This window comes from Symphodus melops, assembly GCF_947650265.1.
Source record: "Symphodus melops genome assembly, chromosome: 5".
Classification (NCBI taxonomy): Eukaryota; Metazoa; Chordata; class Actinopteri; order Labriformes; family Labridae; genus Symphodus; species Symphodus melops.
This window is the reverse complement of record NC_136695.1, coordinates 26,114,207-26,133,707: the sequence shown is the minus strand read 5'-3', so window position 1 is coordinate 26,133,707 and position 19,501 is coordinate 26,114,207. Positions and strand designations below refer to the sequence as shown.

Sequence of the window (19,501 nt, the reverse complement as noted above, 5' to 3'; positions counted from 1 at the left end):
GTTTACATTTTTATTTTTTTACTGGAAAATGGGCTTCCATATGGGAGAGATAACTGCGGAATGAACAATAAACTTAATAGCATTTCAAAATACCATTATCAAGTGATTCAAAGTTATGTAAACAAACAAAAACATCAACAAAAAGAAGATTATGACCCTCCCAAAAAACAAAAACAAAAAACTGCAACCTAATAAGGTTTGAAAAAGGGACGCAAGAGAAATTGCATTTTACATGGCGCCTCAAGTCTTCTGTCTCTGGGGACAAATAACAATAATGTTTTATATTATACTTATCTGACCATTAAGCCACATTTTATAAAGACACTGAACACAGATGTAACCCAGAGGATACATAATGGATAATTCAGTGTTTACATTTTAATGATCCGTTCTCCTCAGATGTTGTGTCATTTGCAGCTTGTAATGTCCCTCGGTTCTGTCGTCTCAGAGACAGGGGGGGATAAAAGATAGTCGGTGTGGTCTGGTCCCGATGACCCAGGTGGTCTCTCCACTCCACTGAGCTGAAAATCCTCCAGCCCGGGCGCGCGCGCGTTGACTCACCTCGGCATCCATCTTAACTCCGACACCGAGCCGCACCTCACGTGTCCTGGGCTGTCTCTCTCTCACATGACCCGGGTGTTTGTTCCCGTGATCAGCAACTTCCATCTCCGTCTGTGACACCGAATATCACTTTTTTTTATCCTCACACTGATGGATATGCTCGAACAGAGTCTGGACAACGCAAGGTAAACAAGGCTGTAAACGGCTAATCGAGACCAGCTAGCAACAACATGCTAACACACACAGCTAGTTTATGACGCTTAACAAGGCCTGACCCCCCCTAAAAAAAGAAACATGTTAAAACATATACACACAGGGTTTAAGATGGTAAGAGAAGTGGGCGACTTCACACCTACATATTTGGGCGTATAAACGCCACAATAACAATGTCCAGTTGTTTCAAACATTATAATAAAAAGCGTATGATAGCTAAGTTAGCTAAAGCTAGCTTTTAAAAACAACAGTTCTGTGTTGTCAGCAACTGTAAGTAATCCGAGGACACTAGCAATGTTTGTGTTTGATATTGTCAATACTGGCTACTTGTGTAAGTTTTCCGCCAGTTTAATAGTCATTCATTTTATTAAGTTTATCCAAACGAGGCTTGTGCGTACTTTGTTTTTATTTGTCGTGTGTGTGTTTGGTTTCCAGCCAAGAAAAGTCAGGAGAAGAAGTTGTCCAGACATCTGAAGGTAATAACGTATTACACCATTAGTGCATATCCCAACTTCACAACAGAGATGTGTAGCCAAACATCAAAAATAAAAAATAAACTGCAATAATGCAACATATGCTTGTATTTATTGTCTGCAGCAGAACATCTTAGATTCTCCTTACTGTTTAAAAACAAAGAAAGGATTGTTATTTTAATAGTCCCAACTTTGTTATCTGACCTCTTTTTCCCCCACCTCTCAGACGGATCAGGAGAGGAGCACACAGCTGTCACCATAGCAAGCGTGCAGCAGGCTGCTGCGTTTGGAGACCACAACATCCAGTATCAGTTCCGCACTGAGGGAGGTCAGGTATGTAACCAAGGGACTGAAATGTGGTAGTTCCTTCTCAAGTTTTTTTCCCTTGTGTCATATTGAATGTGGTTTAAGGGCCGGACTGGTGCATGGATAGTTCACTTTTCAGCCTGTGAAAAGAAGTAAGCAGTCAGAAATCATTGAAGTGTAAGGACGAGTACAACCATACACAACAGATATAACAATATCATTATTATGTCATCATCATCATGCATCATCATTACCACAGAAAACACAAAAAAGCCACATGTACTTCAAATGTCATACTGAACAAATGCACGACAGGCGTTCTTGCTTGTTGAAGCTGTCACTCTGTAGTAAGACATCAATCTCATAGATAATCTGTCGGCAGTAAATGTACAGTTTCTGGCAGAGTTATCATTGTTGTTTTTGACCGGCCGTTTTGGTTCCCTCCCTTTTTTCCGAAGACGAGTCAGGAGGATAGCAGGCTCTTAATTGCCTGAAGGTATGAATGTGTGTTTTTCTTTTTCTAGTCCCATGATTGAATGGTGACCTTTGTCAAACATGTCTCCTCGCCATCCACTAATCGAGTTAATTCAGTTTAAGATCCGGGGGTCAGCGATAGACAATGGGACGGGGAAGCAAATCAATGAATTGGAAAGAAGTTGTTGAAGTTGGTTTCTCCGTATGCGGATGATTTACACTGGAGGGAATGAAGCCAGTGATCCATGTGGCTCATTTGGCTGTAAACAAGACTAGCGTGAGTGATCATGTGATCACAGTCTGGTCTTGGATTGGCATGGGGCTGCTGTCACATGTCAGTCAGGAGGAGAGTCACATGATAGAGGGATACAAATGCTGATTCTTGGAACAAACAGGCTCAGTTTTCTCGACTTGTTTTTAAAATTGAATGAAGCACATTCTGAGAGACGAGGGTGTAACAGCCAGGAGGATATGCTTACGCCTCCGAATGTGTCTCGAGTGAGATCAGTACGCCACTGAGATTAGGACTACTTCTCCAAAAACGAGAGGCTCGCTGGACTGAAGCAATAGATATGATAAACAAATCTACAAGTCAGGTAAGGTTATGTTGAGTTTAAGTTAAACTTGTCATCGTGTCTTTACATTTCACTAAAAAACAAAAAACCTGCCTTCTGTCTTTCACCCTCGTTTCTCTCTTTCACCTTGCAGGTGACGTATCGTGTTGTTCAGGTGACTGACCAGCAGCTGGAAGCAAGAGATGATGGAGGAGGAGCAGTGAGTGTCGTCTCGACAGCCGCCTTCACCGGGGCGCCTCAGGCCGTGGCTCAGGTACCGAAATCTCCGTCTGGTTTAACACTGCTTTTCATGGACCCCTGGATAATGTTTTATCCGTAAAGTCTTCAGAATCAAATCTGCAATTAGCAATGAGCCCACTTTACTTCCGACTTCTGTGTCTGTAGACGCAGCTTGGTTTCGACAGCTGATGCCACAGAACTCTAATGCGGTCCGAAAAACAACGACATGCATTTGACTGACTCAGAGTTCTCTCGTTGTCGTCGCAGCTGCCAGTTGTTCTGAGATACCAAACTTGCAAAGCAGCATAAAGAGTGACGGATGTGTCCGAGCTGGACGTCTGCTCGTCACAGAGAAAAAAATAAATACAGCTGCAGTTTTGCTTTAGTGTACCAATAAATAAATAATGTTCTTATTCAAATTTAGAATTTTTTTTTCCTCAAGAAGAACAACCAAATTAGTTTTCATGTACAGAACACTGAAGGACGGACCTCGATGTTATCTTCACCAACATGATCACTGCTGCTCCCTTATATCCCACCCTTTTATCAATGATTGTCAAACTGCACTTTGTCTTGCTTGGGGGTCCATGACGGGGGGTCACCAGTATTGAGTCTGACAGAGACTGAGGCGTGCGTTTACCTGCTGTGACTGCTCCATCGCTTCCTGTTCAAGCCTTTCCTCTGTCCCTCTTTCTGTCTCTTATCTGTCACAGGCGGTGATCCAAAACCCCTTCAGTAATGGAGGGAGCCCAGCGGGAGAGGCGGTGGGAGGGGAGACCCGCTTCGCTTACTTCCCCGCGACCGCGGTGAGCGACGGGACTGTGTCTGTGCAGGCCGCCGCGGACCCCACACTCACGCAGGCAGGGGGTGAGTCAGCGCTGCGCGGCTCATTTAGGTGTTATTATCAATGACAAACAGGAGTGTGTGCAGAGCTCTCTAATGACAGGACCAAATCCCTCAGCAGCTGAATGAACCATGATCCCTGCAGCGTGGACTGATGTGCAAAAGGAAGTCGGATCATATGAAGGACTGGGTTTTATAAATGCTGTTCCTCTGCTGGACTCTGGAAATATGTTTTGTGATACAGGTGCACTTAGAGTTTCTCCCAGCAGTGCCTCTACACTTTTGAAAAATGTATTCTAGGACATTCTTATTCTGCACAATACCTTCACTGCTTCATTTTTAATGAAAGATGTTGTACAAGTCCAACTTTTTTAGCATGCTGCTCCTTCTGTTCATATTTAGTGGTTAAATATTCGGTTTGGAAATCACAAGTCGGCTGCCAAAATGAAATCAGTCATGCTGATCATATTTACATCATTTGCTTCCTGTCACATGTCCTCCCACTCGCCGTCTCTTCCTCTTTGATGGCCGCGTGTCCCCGCGCTAACGGTCCTTGTGGGTTCCTGGTGGCGATCCAGAGAAGACTCGTGGGGCCTGTTGAGGTCAGAGACTGGTTGATCCAGAGAGAAGGAAGTGTCTCTGGCACACACGAGCAGCATCGGTCTGAGTGGCTGCCTGCACTGTGGATAGTGCTGCTGGTGCTAGACTTGTTTTTTTTATCATCCAGACTGAAGTAATCTGATTTTTTTTTAATACATGTTCCTTTTTAATGAAAGGTGCTTGCAGCCATACGTCTGTATGCACACTGTATGAGTCCTGGGCTGACGGATGGATACCAGAACCTGCAAATTCAGGGAACGTTTTTAGGCAAAGTGCCTGCACGAAAAATATGTAATAATATTTAAAGAAGCAATTCTATAAAGAAAGACGGAAATGAAGGTTGCTGTGTTTGAAATATTCCACATTTGTCCTGTCAGCTCCCGCAGATCATGTCATTATGATACATTCTTCTAGTCAGATATCAGAATAGCTGCCTTTTGGAGAGTTTGTCAGTGAGTCGAGTCGTATCTGGATTAGATCGTATCTCCGCATCGCTGGCTACAAAACACAACGGCTATTAACGATGTTTCTTCAGTGTTTGAGGCTGTAACACCAAACACACATTTCCTCGTGCACAAGGCTCTACAGCATTTCACCGCCTTATACCGTCTGCCCTGCTCCTCAGGTGCGCACTCATTATCACATTACCCTGCTGACCGTCACCATGAGCAGGCATCATGGCAGTTCATACGAGGCGATGCTCTACCTTCAGTGAGGAAGGGGTTTTTTTGTTGTTGTTTTTTTAAAGCTCCACTTGTGCATTTATTTAATGTACAGCGTTCATTACTAACGACTAGCTCGCCACACTAAGAACACACTCACGCCCTGCCTGTCCCTTTCTCTGTCTCACTGAGCATTGTGTGTTATTCTCCCATCACATCACATGACACACACGAGTCAGACATCCTTAAGGACAATGAATGTCATTTGACACACCTCCGTCATAAAATGTTTGAGTAGAAAACCACAGAAAAAGCGTTGTGTGTGTGTTTGTTTTTTTTGCTCTTGTTGTGTTTTTCTTTTCTTTTTTGGCTCTTTTTTTTTGGGTTGTTTTTCTTCGGGGTGTTTTGAGTGGATGCCTGTTGATGCCACAGAAAGAGAAGAGGACCATGAGGTTTCTTTAGTGTGGGTCACAGCTGAAGTCAGGCCCCTGGAGGAGGAGGAAGAGAGCTGCTGTCTCTCTCTCTCTCCCTCCCTCCTCTGTGAGCCCGGGGCAGTTTAAGCAGCCATGACACACCAGTCTGTAGGTGGAGAGTGCTTTACAAGCTGTCATCTCCTATGAAGTGAAGGATAGTGGATGCACTGGGCTCTGGCAGGACTGGATCCAGCACTGCTGCTGAGTGTCGTCCATGTGCAAAGATGTGTGTTTGTTTGGATTGTTTTTAAAGAGGATTTTTCCCCAGTTTGAGTTTACAGACAGAAGCAACTCAATTAAAGAAGACTCCAATAGGATCGAATGGCTGAATCCAAACATGTAGGATTTCATATCCGCTGTCGATTTGCAACTAAGTAAACTCGGTGTCAGTTTAAAGTGTTGTGAGAAATTGAAAAGCAAAAAGCAAGAAAAGCTGCAGATTAGCGACGGGAAGCCCTCATTACGAGTTTGTTTTTGAAGGCGATAAACAAAAAATGATCCTAATGACTCTCTCACTGAGATTTTGGGACGATGCATTTAATCATATTGTTGCTACTCAGAACAAGGAAGATAAATGATCTTTTTTGAGGAACTGAAACTAATGAGGCCCATTACTGCGACGGACCTCTATGAAGGATGTGCATGTAAACTTCAGCGTTACTCGTGTGGCAGAGAGCTTCATTTTTAGGGCCTTTCATTCTGTTTAGAAATGCGTGGGTGAATTGTTTGCGTGCGCTGTGGAAAGGTTGGCCGTCTTCGAGCCCGCGGGAACAGGATGTTTTAATTTCACAGGCCTCGCAGCACTGAAAGAAGCAGTCCCAGCTTCGCCTTCCAGTCGACTCAGTTCTCTGAAGACTCGACGGTACACGTCAGGTTTTGTGGTGGATGTCTCCGGAGCTTGGAGAGGGAGTGTTGTTAGGTTTTTCTGTTGTACATGTGTTGGCTCCCTGCAGTGCAAACACTGTGTTTTGTCTGTGCTCATGTGAATTTGAGGTTTTGAAAAGGTTGTTTTTTTTAATACACTCCTCCTCTTGTCAGATATTTCAGAGCTGCTCTTTCATGATTTGTTGCCCTGCTTCATTGTTTTTTTTTAGCTTGAATGCTAACAGACAACCTCCATGTCTTCTGCAGGTCAGTTTTATGTGATGATGACCCCCCCGGACGTCCTTCAGACAGGCACACAGCGGACCCTCGCCCCTCGCACACAGTCCTACTCTGCGTGAGTATCAGATCTGTCAGTCTGAGAAACTAAGTCCCTGCTGCTCAGTTCAGCAGAACGCCACACTTCTTCTTCTTCTTCTTCATGTGAATGCCTCTTATAATGGACTATTTTAGAAGACAAGTTGCAAATTCCTTAAAGTTTGAAAGGTTAATTTAGCCGAGTCTGAAGTGGCCCTCTTAATGTCCAGCGTCCAAAGCCATTCACATCCGTTAATTAATTCAGAGTCATTTTAATCAGGCCGGTTTCATCAAGGCTTGTCCTCTTTATTAGTAACACAGAGCGGAGTCAAAGACTTCACTCAGTTTAAGAACCCGACCTGGCAAACGCACAACATTTACATGAACATCAACAAATATGAACATCAACAACTGTGCAGGGAACAAAGAATTCAAATTCGCCTGAATCTAAATGCTAATGGAGGTGGAGGCCGGGGAAGAGTCACGACTGTCAGGAAAGGGCAGGGAGTCGATCTTTAGCAGTATTCCAGCCGTCACGACACCTTGATTTGATACTGTTTAAAACCCAAAAATATAAAGACCCGCTTCCATAACACAGCAACAAAAACACAAGTCAGGCAAGCAGAACTGTGTTGTTGTTGTTTTAAAAACCAAGCAGACAAATTCATTCAAACGTTGCCAATGTGTTTAAGAATTCCAGTCGGTCTGTTCAGTTGTCCCCGAATTGAGACACATTTTAATATTAATCATAATTGAGTTAATCCGACCTGTGAATTCCCATGAATCACCGCTGCTCTCTCTATTTTCCCTGAGGAAGCTTTAGATTAAAAAAAAAACCAAGGACCTGATTCGTGTTTTTTCAAACTTTCAGTCATAAAATAAGTTTAGTTTTAAAAACGTGTGTCATCGCACCTTTGAATTAGAGCCAAACCAGATTTACCAGCTTTTAGATTTTTCCCTGTAGATGTCACAGAGACTTTTGTCCATTTGAACCTTTGTCATCATCCTTATTCTAATCTATCGAGAGGCTGACTTTACTGAACATCAGTTATCTTAAATGTGACCTTTTGTCTGTCCGGGGACTCTTCGTCATCCTTCTCCTCAGTTTGCTGCGAAGCATTATTGTTTTCATACCACAGGGTTTTTCTCCTTCTCCGAAAATCTGAAGTTACTCACCTCTAAAACTCCCAGCAGGCCTCCTTCTAATCACCGCCCAAAAAGGGATCCGTCTCAGACTCTCTCTCTCTCCAGCTGTTAGCCACATGCTGGTGATTGAGGTTATTAAGATAATCAGCGGGTTAACCTGAGCAAAGACCAACTGAGTCGACTCTTTTAAAGTCGTGATAGCAGTCCGGCTCTGGTTCAGCACAAATATTTAATCAGAAAAAAGGAATTCCAGCCGGCTTTGTTTTGGATGCTAAGCTCATTTAGAGCCCCAGCGCTCACGTCTTTATGCTTACAGATGCTTTTTCTTTAAGGTCGTGCTCACTCTGTTTTTTTTTCTTCCTTGTTTGGCAAAAGACAAGCACAGCCATTTGCCTGTTAGGTCGCCCAAAACGAACACACATGACCCATTAATTCAATTGAGTTTGCACTGACCTCCGTGAAGTGCTCCTTTATTTCCCAGCAGAGCTGCACTTAACCTTTCACTCGTGGAGCTGACTGCTTCGTCGTGTGGTTAACGGAGTCACAACTCAGTAGCACAGGTTGTTGAAGGCAGAATACGAGCTCCCGTTCGTATTCATATGACGAGAACACAACCAGGAGACCGACGCGTGTAATTACGCTCCGTCTTTGATCTTCATCGAGTGTCTGCTTCGGTCCAAATACAGCGAGCGACGACGAGGATGTTGACAGTGCTTTTCAAGAACTTGGTGAAAGATTTGAAAGTCCTTCGACGTGGGCAGCAGCGCTTTAGAGAAGTTCTGAGTTTGCATCAAACTTCCGCTGCAGCTCTGCCCGTTTTTTTTTGTTTTTTTTGATGTCGCTTTACATTCACAGCACATCAAGCGAGCGCTCGCCAGTCGAGGATAAAGGACGAGCTTTGTTGAAGAGTACATCTGCATTACCATGTGTTGAAATACAAAGTGACTTTTTTTTCTTTTTTCCTTTTCTCCTTTCATCTCTCAGAATGTCTATCTGCAATATGTTTGTTTCTGTTTCTTCTCTCTGACATGAATAATTCACGATGTTTAACTGGAGCCTGAGACTTCTCTTTAAGTTGTGTAAGCTAATGAACAGTGTTGACTTGTGAGTGATATGAATGAAAACTTGCCACCCTATCTGCCGTTCGCAGAGATGAAAACGAGCTGCTGCAGCAGGAAGGTTTAAACTGGTGAGGAAAGTTTCCACGTTTTGTCCCACACACACACACACACTCACATTTTCACAGCAAATGAACTAATCAAATGAGATCACAAAAAGAGCGAAGAAGCACACCCCCCCTCTCTCCCCCACTCTCTCTGTCTCTCTCTCTCTCTCTCTCTCTCTCTCTCTCTCTCTCTCCCCCCTCCTCCCTCCTCCTCCTCCTCCTCCTCCCATGAGTCCCTGGTGATTCTCCTCGCTCTTGATGTGTGAGACACAGATGTAGCGTCTCTTCAGTGCTGACCCTGATCCATTGTAGGTAGTCGTGCATTTCTCCATTAGGACACAGAAATGAGGTCGTCGTTCTCCCGACTGGAAAGGAACGGCTCGCTCGACACTTTTACTTGAGTGTAAACTTTCCGAGTGTCCTCGGTCGAGTTTGTCTCAGCTTTGTGCTCACTTCGCCTCGATCACTTTTGAGTGAGTCAGTTTGAAGACAACTTGAGACAAGTGTTTGCACACGAGTGAGTAATGGACACTCGTCCTCCTCTTTCTTTAATCAATCCACAGAAAGAGCTTGTGGATGAATATACATCCAGGTGAGGCTCTGTGCAGGCCGGCTTTTGGTGCAGCACTGAAGTCCGGTGTAGAGGGAGGGAGAAGAACACTTTGTCCGTTTCTTTCCTCCATGCAAAGATAAAACACATTTAAAGAGAGGATTGTTGCGTCCTGTTAATTTTCTAGATTCCTCCGCCAATAGAAAGTCAGGGGACGACTCGGATGAGGTGTGCCGTGCCTTTCCAAGTAGTGTGGACATTCCTTCAGGCCTGTACATTTAGTTATTCACACAGCCATCCCCACTCTCTCTCTCTCTCTCTCTCTCTCTCTCTGCCTAAGAGTACTGTTCGGCTGAATCCATTATGAAGCTGAAATCCCATTAAGATGTGTTGAGATACAAGTGAGACTGCAGTTTGGCATGGCTGACTATCTCAAGAAGAGATATCACAGGCTGAGTTGTGTTGATGGGTCACAAATTGACTGTCGTAGGATGAAGTTGTGTGAGGGGAAAAAAGAGGGGACAGACGAGCAACAAGAATGACCTTACAGGGTGATTTCTTGTTGTCGAAGTGCGCAGGGAGTGAGACATTTGTTCAGGGTTTATTCCTCCATTTTGAATAGTTTGAGTGAAGTATTAATTATCTTTTCCATTAGTGGCACTGAAACATGGTTGAGATATTGAGCGGGCCAGCTTCATAATAATTAGGTGCTGGTGTGTTATTGGCCCGTTGATGCCGGGGTGGGTGGTTGGATAAGTCTCCCTGTCACGTCTCAGGGACTTAATTAACAGAATACCTAAGGGGAGACACGGAGACAAGAGACAGTTGTGTCATTAGCCGTGCGTCCAGACTCCTCCAGACAGCATCTGTGGATTCTACAGTGTCGTCGTTTTTACAGCATAATAAAGCAAAGAGTTCCCTGAGGGCCGCACCTGAGAAGAGGACGGCCAACAAGAATTAAAAAAAGATTAGACAGGTCTCTGAATTCCAGTCGAGGGCGCCAAGCTTCAGGCCAGTGAGCGTCTGCTCGGTGTTTCCACCAAAAGGCACATCACGACTTTAGAGGCTCATAAAAAAAAAAAGAAGAAAAAAAAAATCCTCTGTGGTAATGGCGAGTGCCTATAAAAGCCTGGAAGATAAAAGTGATGAATAGTTTGTGATGGCTCCAGGATTAGGGGAATTTGCTGGTTTTGGATCCGTGTCTGATTGAAGGAGGGTCAGAGATGTGAGATATTGTGTTGGTATGAAAAGCGTTTTTTATTTCCTGTCTTGTCTGCAGGAAAATGGATGGGCCGCGAACGCCAAGAGATGAAAGGAGGAGAGCGCAGCATAATGAAGGTGGGTAATTAGCTGTGATTGTGACTTTTGATTTCATGACGCAACACAACGCAGTTTGATGCCAAAATGCAGCGATTTGAAGTAAAAAACACTAAAGCCATTTCAACATGTTTTATATGAGAGCGCGTGCTGTTTGTTTACAGACTGGCCACTAGAGGCTGCTGTTGAGCCATCAAAGTAGAGCAGTGTTTGGTACCTAGAGTGCGTCCACTGACACCACACCAACTCTGAAACCTGATTCTTCAGACCAAATAAACATGGAGCCATCAGTCAAAAAATATCAATAAGGAAATGCTGCTTGTATTATAAACACTCTTTGTTTTTTGTTTTTGTTTTTTTAACCCTTTCAGTTGAAAGGAGGCGAAGAGACAAAATCAACAACTGGATTGTCACGCTTTCCAAGATCATCCCAGACTGCAATATAGACAGCACCAAGACCGGAGCCGTAAGATGTTTCAATACAGTTTAAAAAAAAAAAAAAAAAAAAGGTCACTGTTTAACTCGCCCCTTTTTTCCCCTCTTCGTAGAGCAAAGGAGGCATCCTGTCCAAAGCTTGTGACTACATCCGTGAGCTGAGGCAAAGCAACCAGCGGCTGCAGGAGAGTCTGAAGGAAGTGGAGAGGATACAAGTGGACAACGAGCTGTGCAGGCAGCAGGTGTGAATGTCATATTCAAACGTCGGCGTAAAGCGTGAAGTCTCAAGGACTTGAGTAATGTGCAAAGAAGGTCTCTGAATGAGAATGTCAAAACTCTCCTTTGAGGTGTGAAGTCACATCGTTTGCATACTCATACTTTGCTCCATGTGGGTCTCTAAAGATTGTCGCCGCGTTGAATAGTTTTCTTTGGAGTTTTTTTTTCCTTTTAAACCGAAGTTCTCCGAAGCATGACGTGCACTCTGCCCCACATGCATCTTCTTTTCTCCAAAACAACCCCCCCGACACGTCAGCCTCTATAGCTGATCATCCCAGCCTGACAAAGAGGATCAAAGAGTTTGCGCTAATATAATGGGAAGTGTTACCTGAACGCAGCGCTTTGAGAAACTGTGGGAGTTAAATACACAGGGGTTATGTGAGAGCTAACTGCATGCTAATGCACTCGTATTGTGAAATCTTACAGCTCTGAAGCTGCCACATCTCCCCATTCAATCCCAGGCCTGCAAGGCATTCAGCAGTATATTCCCATTCGGATGTTCAAAGCTCAGTATCCTGTCCTCCCCGGCCCCTCAGTGGGGAGGCAGGGAATTGGGAGTACACACGGGGGGAAAGTAGCAGAGATGACACACCTCAAGATTTGATAATCCAGTTGGTTGTGGACAGGGCTGTCTTTGAAAAGGGCTGCACATAGCACTCTTTAATCCCAGGGATTGACTAGCTCTGTGTGTACATTACACACACAGCCAGCACTCTGAATCTTCAAACGGGGGGAAAAAAAAACAAAGTTTGGTCTGTAAACTCGGAGCTATATTAAGTTGTCACAGGGATGAAGTTGTTGATGATAAGATTTTTTATTTTTTTTCCTTTTTCTTTTGCTCTTTGTTCTTTCAGATCGAAGAGCTGAAGAACGAGAACGCCCTGCTGCGAGCGCAGCTGCAGCAGCACGGCATCGAGATGGTTGGAGAGACGCCGCCGCCGCCGCAGTGAAGCAGAGACAACCAGAAGAAGAAGAGGGAGGGGCAAAGCCACTTGGAGATAGAGATGAGATGATGGGAGAAAGAAGGACACAGACTTTGTTTGTAGGGAACGCATCCTTCCCTGAGTTCCCAGGTCACAACTCCTTAACTGGCCCGACGTGGCTGCACTTGACTGTTCCAATCCTTTTGAGATTACCACCTTCCGCCGAAATATGCTCCAAGAAAATATGCCGACTCACCTCCATCGGAGCACCGACCCACTAGCACAAGCTACGAAAAAAAAGAGCCTCTGCTTGAACTGTGTTTTGTATTTATGTAGCCTCACTCATGGACTATGACGTTTGTCGTTTCATTTGGTCCCCGTCTGCCGTCTTTCCCTCCCGAGTTTTTGATTTTGACTTAGTTTTTGCTTTTATTCCGTTTATGATGTTTCTCTATTATGTTGTTTTTAGGTGCTTTAATTTATTAGTCCGCTTGCTGACAGAAGCCTTGATGGAGACCCGTTACATTGCAGCTCATGCACTCAAGAGAAGCAGGTTGAATTTTTTAAGTGAGAAATCTTCAAAAAGTATGCAAAACGTAACGATTCTGCAGACAGAAATAACGTGACACACGCACCTGGACCAGAAGATAAACAAACCACGGCTCCGGGCTGATTAATGTAAATATGACGTCTCATGTTCTAATACAGATGTTACAGAGTATTAGAGCAGATTATCTCTGGGAGCAAACAATCAATAACTCATTAACTTCATGCAGGCCTTCTGTTATAATAATGATGTGTGCAATCCTTAAGCTTGACATGAAGAAAATAGAGTGGTGTACTTGAATTGTTGGGCATTTGATTCATCAGAAAATTGCTCAAAGTCAACAGCATGACATATAAAAGATCCAGCTCTTTACATGTAGTGACATCACAGTTTAAAAAGTGAAAGTTTGGAGCGTGCAGATAATTGATAACCCCGCACGCTCGAGGGGAAACTTCCTGCATCGTTAGTTCACGTGTGATTTACCGGCGTCGCCGTACATATATGAACAATCACCACATGTTCCATTTCAAGCTGTTTGCTCTATTTTAGTATTGCGACACTTCAAATAGAGATCAACGCACAGGGGAGGGGGGGGGGGGGGGGGGGGCACCCTGGAGAGTGTTACTCAAAGAGGCTCTGCTCGCTGTGGAAAAGGAGTACAAACAAATTCTGTGTCGCACTTCGAAGTCGAGCGTGACTCGCTCTTCGGGTACGAAAGGAAATAGTTTGAAAGCAGGAAAAAAAAGTCGCATACTTCTCCGCCCACTCAGGCGAGCAATAAATAAACTGTAATTGGTTGTACAAACAGTCAACGCCAATATTAATATTGTTGATGATTTTGTGAATGAATATACATGATGTGTTTTTGTTCCGCTCTGGGCGATGTGAGTGAAATTAGATGAGAGAGATCACAAGATTCGGAGCCACTTATGGCAGCACCATTTCTTCTCTCTGTGTCAACAGCTCAGGATCCAGCAAAGCAAAACCAACTCTCAGACCCCTGGCAAAATTTCGATCTCATTTGAATATCTCAGACAGTGCAAGTTAACAGCTTGTGCTTTAGAAATGCTGCTCTGCTACGACTGCTAGACTCAAACCTGTTAGGAAAAGTTGAAGTGTCTGATCCATCAGACGAGGCTCCTAGCCAAAGTTGAATGATAGATGTTTTTCAGGAGTAATTTTTTAACACCTCAGCGAGAGCAGAGCAGAGAAATGTGAATGTGAAGGCATGAATAATGCTTCGGAAGATGGATGTTCGAAAATGAAAGGTCACTTGTGGCTAATTCTTTTTCTTTTTTTTTCTTCTTTCGTTTCTTTTTTAAAATGGCAAAAGGAAGAAAAAAAGTCCTTTTCTCTCTGTAGCAGCTGCAATGTTCTCAGGTTAGATTATAAGACATCTTTTCTAAGTAAAAAAAAAAAAAGGTGGAAAATAAAACTTTCACTTGCTAATAACCTTTATGGACTCTGTCTGTGGCTCAGTGTGCTTCTTTACACCTTAGACATAAAAAAAAAAACCCTGCAGGATGTTTTCTTAGCTGAGATGGATTTGAGTGAAATATGGCTCATAAGCCTCCTTTTACATTTTAGCTCATACACTAAGTGCTGAATTCTGGTGTTTTGTCAATGCAACATTTTAGCCTCAGCAGGGTTCATGTTTTCAGTAACGTAAGAGGTTGGGAAAGACTATTATGGGGTGGTTGTGGCTGGGTTACTGCCCTTTGTGATGTAATGAAGGGAAATACTCCTAATGCCCTGTTTGCACTGTGGCTGGTTGGGGTCAAACACTTGACAACTGATAAAACGAAAACACATTTAAAAAGACATGCAGCATATTCTGAAACGCTGCACATTCAAAAACAAATGCAAAGACACAACCGCACTGCAAAACAAATAAAAGCAGTGCAAAAAAGGCGAAACAATTGCAAAAGCATCAAATGTGCTGCAAGTACAGAAAAGGAAACCAAAGAAGGACAAATTCAGAACTGCTTTAGACTTAAATATGTTCATGTTGTCTCCTATTTGCTCAAAACATCATTTGCCACTTAAAATGTAATTATTTCTACTTTACTCAGTGATGAATTCAGTTTTTACAAATACAACATTAAAAGACTCAAATCTCGATGTAGGATGCAGTATTTTTAGATGTCTGAGTAGAAGTTCAAATATGATTACATTTATGGCATTACAGGAAAACAAGCGTCTAAATGTCACAGAAACAACAATTAGTGCTTAGTCCTGATTACAATAGAATATGAGCCTTTATTCTCATTAATAATTAATAAATGATTCACCTTGAAGTGCACAGACATTCAGTCATCCACAGCAACAAACAGCTTGCATTCGAGTTAGAGGGACTATGTTTATTTAGTAAACCGCAGCTCCATTTGTCGAAGGGGCTTCACTATTGTAAGACAAATGTAAAATAACCATCAAGATGTGCGTATGACTTTTGTTTAGGAGAAAAATACGAAAAAAATGTATGGCCTTTAAAACAATCAGACCATTTCAGATGAACGTCCAGAATTTCCTTGTGATGTTGGCTGTCTGAGATTTCCCACAATATTGGTGAAGTCATTGGTTTGACTTTGACATTTGTGCACAATTCCATTCAAGCATTCTTCACTGCACAATTTAACACAGTTTACTGACGTTTTAAGGCATTTAAAAAAAAAAAAAAAAAAAAAGCAACTCTCTTGGAGGATTATGTGACCTTGGAGAACTCTTTAGTTCAATCGATTGATCAACCCACTGGTTAAATTGAAACCAGTAAGTAGTTAGAACACACAGAGGGCACCTTGGGTGAGGAAGATCAATGATGATAAAAGGCGTATCTAAGCCCTCAGTGAGATTGGTTTTGACTCTGTGCAGGCCGAGGCTTTTAAGCATCATTCTACTGTTAAGAGGAAGCAGCCATGATTTGGGTAATCTTCAAAATGCTCACTGGAATACTGAACGAAGGAATACGAAAACTATCTCAAGACTTGTATTCTACCAGTAATCGTTTGACTGACGTTATGTGGTGGATTTGCCTCTTTTTTTTTGTCTTGTCACTCCCTCAGTGTCTACAGGCCTGTCAGCTGCCATTCAAACACAGACGTGCACACACACGCACACCCACACACACACACAAAGGTAGCCAGGCAGGCGTCTGTTTGTCCCTGGCCTTGTTTGAAGTGGCTGATCTCTGATCCCACAAACGTCCCTGATTGGGACATACGTACTCTGTCTGTCTGTCTGTCTGTCTGTCTGTCTGTCTGTCTGTCTGTCTGTCTGTGCACTGAAGAGTAATCAGGTTATTCATCGTTTGCCTCTGAGTGCAGAACATTTCCTAAGAAATTAAAGCTCCAGTGATCAGTTTTTATGTGATCATGAAACAGTCTGATACGTTTGCCTGTATGTGATCATCAAATGCTAACAAGACTACATTGGGTAAAACTGATTATTTCTATATAAAGATGATTAATGCCAGACACCGCTTTTGAAGGTAGGTGTCAGATGAAGTTACAGCATGCTGCTGAAAAAGCCTTTATTTACATTTAATAAAGAAGAGAGTCACGAGTCGTGAGTGATACGTTTGACTGCTAAAAGAATGAGTTTCTTTTTTTATTACATCACGACTTACACATCTGCGGGACAACAACAGCACAGAGATAAGAGGTTCAGCAGTCGCCAAAGCCAACTCAAACACAAACGCCCTGACAGAAGCTTTAATTAATGAATTAAATGGAAAAGGTGAAGTCCTCCTGGTTTGAGCAAAGGACTGTTAGAGTTAGAATTTATACCAAATGGATCTGAAAAAGGGTTTCATTTCTGGCCAGTTCTTTGCAAAAAATGTCAGGTTCCAATTTCGCCCGGAGGGCAGGACAAAGCCCCCCGCTGTAAAACCTTTTATGCGAGGGTGTAAACCCCCCTTTCTAATTTGTGTTTAGGCACTTCTACCAAAGAACATGGCCGACTGATTTTACTCATGCAGGCCAACACAAGCTGCTGGAAAGCCACATTTGAATGTCCTGCAGGCTCCTCTTACCTTTGTGCTTTTGGAGCTGTCAGGTGCAGGTATTGTCCACTGTCTCTTCCTTTCTCACATCCATCCCCCCATTCTCTCTCTCTCTCTCTCTCTCTCTCTCTCTCTCTCTCTCTCTCTCTCTCTCTCTCCGTCTTCCAAGTTGTTATTTGTCAAAGCGTCTGACAGAAAGTCTTATTCCATCTGACATACAAGGCTCTTCATGACTTGTATACCACTCTGTCTCTCGTCTTCCTTGGGCCTACATTAATAACTACACAGCTCCTGTCTCACTCATAATGGCGGTATCAGCACAAAGGGATGTATTGTGCTGCTGTCAAGAGACGGGGATTGGAATGAGCTCAGAGAGTTTTATTTCGCTTTTCTCCAGCAGGAATGGATTTGGATTCTACGGTATTTTGATCAAACTGACAAACATCTTCTGTTTGCATACATTGAAAGACAAGTTCGGCTCCACCTTGGAGCGATTTCTATTTTGTTGTTGCATCTAAACTTTATGCTGCACAAACTTCAGACGCAATTATAGGAAGAAACGGAGGAAATGTTTGAGAGTCACAAGACAAATAAAATTGCTAAAGTAAGAGCTGAAGATTTAAAATTCCTCTTAGTATCATCCATCACTTCTTAAGTCTTTCAGGGAGGTCTGTATGGTTCATGAAAATGGTTGCTGCACTATACGACAACCTGATAACACTTAACAGTGGTTGAGAAATGGCTATACCGATACACGACCAATTTAACAACTTTCCCAGGCAGTTAAAAACTCATCTGCAGCAGCTGGAATCGAATAGAAAAAATCCATCAGGATCCAATGACTCAGATTCCCTGCAGACACTGGAGCAAAAACAACAGCAACAACTAAAACACATGAGAGCTATTCCCTCTAAAATATAAGGGTGTAACATGTAACGTGTCAGGGGTGTGCAACAACCTGCTAACAATAAATGATCCTGCTTATTACACCTGTTTAATTCAATGGAATAAATACACAGTTAGGATCTGCAGTTATTCCTTCCTAAAAGTTGTTATCACTCATATCAAACTGGACATTTCCCCTCATCTCGGAGTGAGACGAGGTGAACGGAGATCATGAATCAGCACGTCGCTTGACTGAGCTTTTCTGCTCCATCATGTCAGGGTCCGTTGACCTTTTCTTTTACAGTACGTTCAACCAGTGCTGCACGCTCTCTTGCATTGAACGTGAGAATCGCACAATCACACACTCTCAAGCCACACATGCCTTTTCAAAAAAACGCTAGCTTGTTTTTTGTTTTTTTTCCACTATCACGTCTATCGCTGGGGCGCTGAGAGTACACGTGGCTAAACAGTCATCACCATCCTCACCCGTTTAGAAGTCTATGGTTTGAACTTTCAAGTGAACACGTGCATCAACAAATCGTTGAGATACGCGTGCCACAGGAGCAGCCAATCCGTGATTTTATGGATAATCACCTGGAAAAAGACTGTGGTTTATAAAGAAGATAAGAAAGATTGAGGTTAATTAATATGAGTACAACACTTTCAGACCCTGCCCTGAAAAATCTCTCTTCAAGCTGAAATCAAAGGTTGGCTCCCTGCAGTTTAAAAAAAAAAAAAAAAAAGATATCTCACAACACCTATCGTGCTGTGTTGACTTCATCTGCTAACTTCAGTTTTGTAGATTACCAATACAACTTTGTAGATCCTCTCCTTTTTCATTTCTCTTGGTGTGAATAGAGTTCATCCTCCAGAGCCTGCGAGAAGAGCTGCATTCATGTCTGCTTCTTATTAAAGGTTTGTTCTTCTTCTGAAGAGTGATCCATGGATGGATAGCAGAACGCTACGATGCTTAATTGACCAATCAGAATCAAGTGTGTAATAATAATAATAATAATAATAATAATAATAATAATAATACAAGGAATATGCACCCTCAGTGATCATTTTGTTTGTTTAAACTCCAGACACACTTGACAGCTGAATTTAAGCTGTACTTACTTTACCCAGTGTAGCCAGGTCGACACTTGTTAAAGCCAACAGCTTCTTAAAGACAGTAAAACCATGCAAAGGTGTAAACAAAAACAAAAAAACAATGAAAAAATAAACAATCCACCAGAAGACAAAAGTTTCAAACTTTTATAAAAACATTGACAAGCAAATCTTCTCAGCTGTATGCAGACAAATCCAGGTGTGCTTTTATTCTGACAAGATGTATCCACTACATTATCATACTTCAAATTGTGCACTCAACTCATATTTCCGCTTTGGATCAAACAAGAACAGAATGAGCAAAACAGCCGTCGCTGCACTCTTCCATAAAGCTGCAAGCTGTCAGAATAGCTGCTTTCTGCTTCCATCTCTGACTCTTTTTTTTTTGTACACTGTTTATTGTTTTGTTTTTGTTGTTTTTTTACACAAAATTTTCACTGTTTTTAAGACAAAACCAAAAGAAACATTTAGACATGAAGACCATCTCTTTACTAAATATTCTGTTGCTTTAAACTGTACTTTGCCTTCGGATGTTTTATTGTTAGCTTTTGTCAACTCTCCTTACTGTGAAG

The 19,501-nt window shown here is 42.7% G+C and overlaps 1 protein-coding gene across 2 annotated transcripts; it reads left to right on the top strand.

Moving 5' to 3' along the window:
• Positions 1–29: 29 nt before the first annotated feature.
• usf2l (upstream transcription factor 2, c-fos interacting-like) lies at positions 30–14,389 on the top strand. Of its 2 annotated transcripts, XM_079343901.1 has the most exons (11): positions 30–746; positions 1,210–1,250; positions 1,474–1,580; positions 2,736–2,855; positions 3,535–3,688; positions 6,531–6,618; positions 8,875–8,913; positions 10,719–10,777; positions 11,128–11,222; positions 11,305–11,433; positions 12,322–14,389. In XM_079343901.1, the coding sequence occupies exons 1-11, from the start codon at positions 712–714 to the stop codon at positions 12,415–12,417; spliced, it is 963 nt and encodes a 320-aa protein (XP_079200027.1). In that variant the 5' UTR covers positions 30–711; the 3' UTR covers positions 12,418–14,389. The 2 variants fall into 2 exon arrangements, with proteins under 2 accessions (XP_079200027.1, XP_079200028.1); XM_079343902.1 differs by lacking the exon at positions 8,875–8,913.
• The last annotated feature ends 5,112 nt before the right edge of the window (positions 14,390–19,501 follow it).